The sequence below is a fragment of the Pituophis catenifer genome, unplaced genomic scaffold, assembly GCF_029215685.1.
Source record: "Pituophis catenifer annectens isolate HBS135680 unplaced genomic scaffold, rPitCat1.0.hap2 SCAF_4, whole genome shotgun sequence".
Classification (NCBI taxonomy): Eukaryota; Metazoa; Chordata; class Lepidosauria; order Squamata; family Colubridae; genus Pituophis; species Pituophis catenifer.
In genome coordinates this window covers 104,967,258-104,972,324 of record NW_027256884.1, presented here as the reverse complement: position 1 = coordinate 104,972,324, position 5,067 = coordinate 104,967,258, and the positions used below count along the sequence as shown (strand labels likewise).

At 34.1% G+C, this 5,067-nt stretch overlaps 1 protein-coding gene across 1 annotated transcript; it reads left to right on the top strand.

The window, feature by feature from the left end:
- The first annotated feature begins 1,766 nt into the window (after positions 1–1,766).
- Positions 1,767–2,105, top strand: SERTM1 (serine rich and transmembrane domain containing 1). The gene has a single exon (XM_070943847.1). It carries the CDS (start codon positions 1,782–1,784, stop codon positions 2,103–2,105), a length of 324 nt encoding a protein of 107 aa, XP_070799948.1. The 5' UTR covers positions 1,767–1,781.
- The last annotated feature ends 2,962 nt before the right edge of the window (positions 2,106–5,067 follow it).

Here is a 5,067-nt window from a genome sequence, read left to right as displayed (position 1 = left end):
TGTATCTTACTATTCCATTCTGTTTTGCACACTTGTGCTTAAATAAAGTTATTTGCAGTATATTTTCTCTTTTCCCTGAAAAGTAGTACAAGTGGTCCTTTGTTAATGACACAATTGGGACTGGAATTTCTGTTACTAAGTTACAGGGTTATAAAGCATGATGTCATGTGATTGGGTCACATTGTCACAGAACTTTTGGCGCTATTTGCCATTGTTAAGTGAATGCCATGCTGTCATTAAGCAATGATGTAGTTGCCATCATTTCTGCCAGCTTCCCCACTGATTTTGCTTGTAGGAAGCTGGCAAAGGAGATCACAAATGATGATCCCATGACCATGGGACACTGCAACCGATGTAAGTGTGAGGACTGGTCATAAGTACCACTCACCATTATAAGTTCAAACAGTTGCTAAGTGAGGAACAATTTTAAATTATCCTATAAGAGCAGCAGATTACAATAGCTATACTTTCCTCAAGTCCCAAAACATACAAAACAATTAGGGTTTTTAAACGAATGTTTTCTTTCTCTCTCAGTGCATAGTTTCAAGGAAAATTAGCTCAATGAAAATTTGGCATATCATTATCACTTCTTGTTAAGCATTACATGCTTTTTAAAAACCAGTACAGGGTACTTAAAGAAACCAAAGAGAAGTGTAATTAAAAACACAATGAAAAGCATTATGAAAACTCCAACCCAAACCTAACTATAAAAGTCCACAAAGAAAGCCAACATTTCGTCAACTTTAGCAGCAAGAGACCAGTTACATATGAAACCTTTGCTTAAATTAAAATGTTTACACTTAGAGGCTTAAGACACCCTCTGCATAAAAGCAAAAAGTTCTATACTGCATTTAGTGCTTAAAGATCAGCCATCTATTCCCATGCAGATTATCTTCATGAAAACAACTCTGGGAAGAAAAAAAATGAGTTCTTACTTGGGGTTATACCAAAGCAAAAGACATTCAAAGGTATTTTTTGTGTTTTCTAAGTGATATTAATTTGATACGGTCCTGTTAATCCTTGTGGTCAGTGGCTCTGTCCATTTCTATGTGTATTTGTTTTTCCTTTAAGTATCACTCTCAACCAGAGATGATGTTTCTATTATTCTAATATGATGATGAGAGTTGTAGACAAAGATTTGAAGAGCAAAATCATGTTTGGAACAAGAATAAATAATGTAGCTTCCAAATCATAAACTTACGCATTGAATTACCATTTGATTGATCAAAAAGGCAATTCTCAAATATCTTAGAAAATTCAAAGAAATGTGCTAATTGATTTGTAATTCTATATTTATATTTAACAAAAAAATACCAGATCAGAACTAAATAATAGCATTATAGAACTTAATTTACTGTGGGTTAATTGCAAGATGTACAGCAGTATGCACAGCTCAGATTCTCAATCTTTATTATCTACTAAATTACTTCCATGGTTGCAAATGTAAAATATGTATTCAAAATATCCATGCCTGTTTTTTTTTCATTTTAATCTACATGTAATAGAAATTGTTTTTTATAGATGACAATATATCATTTCAAAATAGTATTGAATGAAACTGTCAACAGAAATTAATTTTCAAATGCTATTGCTTCATTATCTCCTTCGATTTTTATCTCTTTACAGCACCAAGACATAACATGCTGTTAAAATCTGCTATAAGGATTTAATCACTACTAAAATGGCTCAAGATGCCACAGGTTTTACAGAAAATTCTTTTTGACTATTAAGTCTTTTCCATTGTGTTACTAAACACACATATTAATAATATTTTTTAAAAAATGTCGGAACTCAACTCCACATCTGGATTAATAGCAAATATTGAAAATGGAACTTTTTTGGAGCTGTACCCCACCTCTCTCTCAACATCCATGGATTCACCTTCCAATCGCATGTCAAACGTCTATGTTTATGTTTCAATCTTCCTTAGCCTCTTGGCATTCCTTCTTTTGCTGTTAATTATTGCACTTCAGAGATTGAAAAACATCATCTCCTCTAGCTCCTCCTATCCAGAATACACCAGTGATGCTGGGAGTTCCTTTACAAATTTAGAAGTCTGTAGCATTTCTTCCCAGAGATCAGCTTTTTCAAACCTTTCATCATGAGAAGCCAAGGAAGGAAATCTATTGTGCATGGAATATCATCTCAGTCCAGGTCTTCAACATGGTCGGAAAACTAAAGCATGCAAGATTTGTCAGAGAAGAGTTGATATCTGAATTTTTCTGTTTAAAGTCACATTCTGAGCTATGCCTCTAATAGTCTTGGAATTTTGTAGTGTTTTTCCCAGCCCCTTCTGAAGATAATGAAAAGTACATTCTTTGTCAAATCAATCTGCTCCTTAAGTGATTATAAGAAAGCATCTGTTATTTTCTCAATAACATTAGAAAAACTGTTTGCCTTTGACCTCTTCCAAGATTTTTTTTTTTCAACTTCTCAGCCCGGCTTATGATTCTGAGATATTTGGTGGTCTCTCATCAAAGTACTACCCAGGTTAAATGCTATTTAGGATTTCAAGATTATCCAAGTTTTAAAGGTGCTATCACCTGCTACAAAGGAGATACAGCTATTTAAACTGTACGTGGGAATATCTGGCTTCCTGCTTCTGTTTACCGATATCAAAGCTCAAGGATGTTTAATTGTTTTCCATAGCAAGACCATTCTGCTACATAAACAAGACAATTTTCCTGTAAATCTGAAAAAAAGAAAGAAAGCTAATATAAAATCTAGTTAATAATCATGTTCTTGTAATTTCCCCAATACTGCCTGATCTTTTTATTTTAGTGGAACAACTATAATTAATGTATGTACTAATCATTGCAGATTAACTGCATTTGTTGGATTTGTAGAATTACATACTTTTCTAGATTATGCATTCCCAATATAATATCCTTTTCAATATGTTCTGTGATGATCACCACTCACTGATCTATTTAATTTTATTTTCAAAAAATAAAGAAAAAAGAAGGGAAGGGAAGCTAACCTAATGTGAAACTGGTATTTCCAACAATATCCCAGATAGTCGTCCTGCAGAAAGAGATGTTAAAAAAAGATGAACATGATGTCTATAATCATAGGTATAGGTAGTCCTTGACTTACAACCACAATTGGGACCAGAATTTGTTGCTATGCAAGGCAGTTGTTAAGTGAGTCACACTTGATTTTATGACCTTTTTGTCAATTGTTAATTGAACCACTGCAATTTTAAGTGAATCATTAAGTGTATCCAGCTTCCCCTATTGACTTTGCTTTTCGGAAGCTCACTGGGAAGGATGGAGATAGTGAACCTGGGATGCTGCAACTGTCAAATGTTTGCTAGTTACCAAGTTTCCAAATTCTGATCACTGTACTACAATAGTTGTAAGTGTGAAGATTGGTCATAAATCACTTTTTTCAATGCTGTTGCAACTTCAAACAATTGCTAAATGAATGGCCATAAGTCAAGGACTACCTGTAGACTGTGCCAAATATATAATGTACATTAAAAGGGGCAGGGCTTTGATAACATGATTGTGGCTATTATCTTGACTTTTTTAAATCCCCCCCCCTCCCTGCCATGTAGATGCCTGGCCCCAATAAATAAATATATTTCATATATAATTAAAAAATGCAACTTCCAACAAATTTTGAGTTGAGGTACATTTATCAGAAAAAAAATAACAGGTAGGCAGGCTGAAACTCATGAACAATTGTGAGCCATTATTATTTATTAAAGAAATTTTTGTTGAACCTTCAAACTTCTTTTGGGTTTGTTATATAAAAGGTGCCATGAAGGACATGCTTTGGAATAGGCCAAGACAAAAGGCTTAATTTTACATGAATGCACTATTACTCTAAATACAATTTTAACTTCCTGAATGGACTTGAGGACAGGCTGCTGTGGTTGTTATTGGTTGTCTGAGCCCACTTCTCAAATATGTGGATTTCAATTTTCTAAATTGTCAGCAAAGTTGATCCTGGCTGAGGAATTATGGGAACTGAAGTCTACAGGTCTGGAGGGCACCCAGGTTGGGAATGCTGAACAAGAGAATATCTTAAGCATAGGTGTTTCTGGTTGGGTTCAAAATTGGCCAAGTTATGGACTGTGTTGTTGTTACATCACAACACTCCCTTCCCATGACTTAAGTACTTTCACTCAGTGTTGATGTATATGTATAAGAGGCCAAGGTTTGCATCATCTTCTTTTTTAATTAAAATTTACATTGGATGCCTATGATCCTAAGGTGAATGGCAAAGATGGTAAGGAAGTCCTGGAGGAGCAATTGAAAAATCTGGGTATATTTGGTTGGAGAAAATAAGAAGAAAGAAGCCCAAATGTTCTTGTAAATATCTTTATAGGAAGGACTATTAAAAATGGAAACTCACTGTTCTTTGTTGCTTCTGCAAGCAGAGCGGGAGTTAGATTGCTTCAGTGAGCAGGATGTAACCTGCAGAGAAGCAGACTTTGCTGAACATTTAGAAAAGCTACCTCATAAAAAGAGCTGTCCAAGAGCAAAGCAGATTTCTTATACTGAGACATGTAAGCATAGATTGGACTAATTGGAACATCATTTCCCACCCACCCCCACCCCATCAGACTTGACCTAGCCCTGCTGGCCTTTTGCAAGGCATTAAAAATTTGGTTTTGCCATAATTGCCATCAAGCCTGGGGCTCTAATACTATGGGCCATTTTGTAGTTATTTGGAGTGTGCGATGTTATGACTGTTCTCTGCTATTTTATGCTATTTATATTTCCTTATGACTTTAATTATTTTTACTGTTTTTAATTCAGTTTTAATTGTTAGCTACCCAATCATTTATATGACATGGTCAGCCATATAAATTAAATAAATTTAGAAATTCATTTGGAATCTTGCCATCCAGATGAAAATCCAAATGAAGATGCTTCAAAGATTTAAAAATTATTTTTATATCTTAATTTATATCCTACTTTCATATATTACTATAAGCTAACACTATACAAATGGCTTTGGGATACTCCATTAGAAATTTTATGCATTAAGAATGAATGTATTAATTCCAATCTCTTAAATATTCCAACTGAAATTTTATGTATTAAAAATAAACAA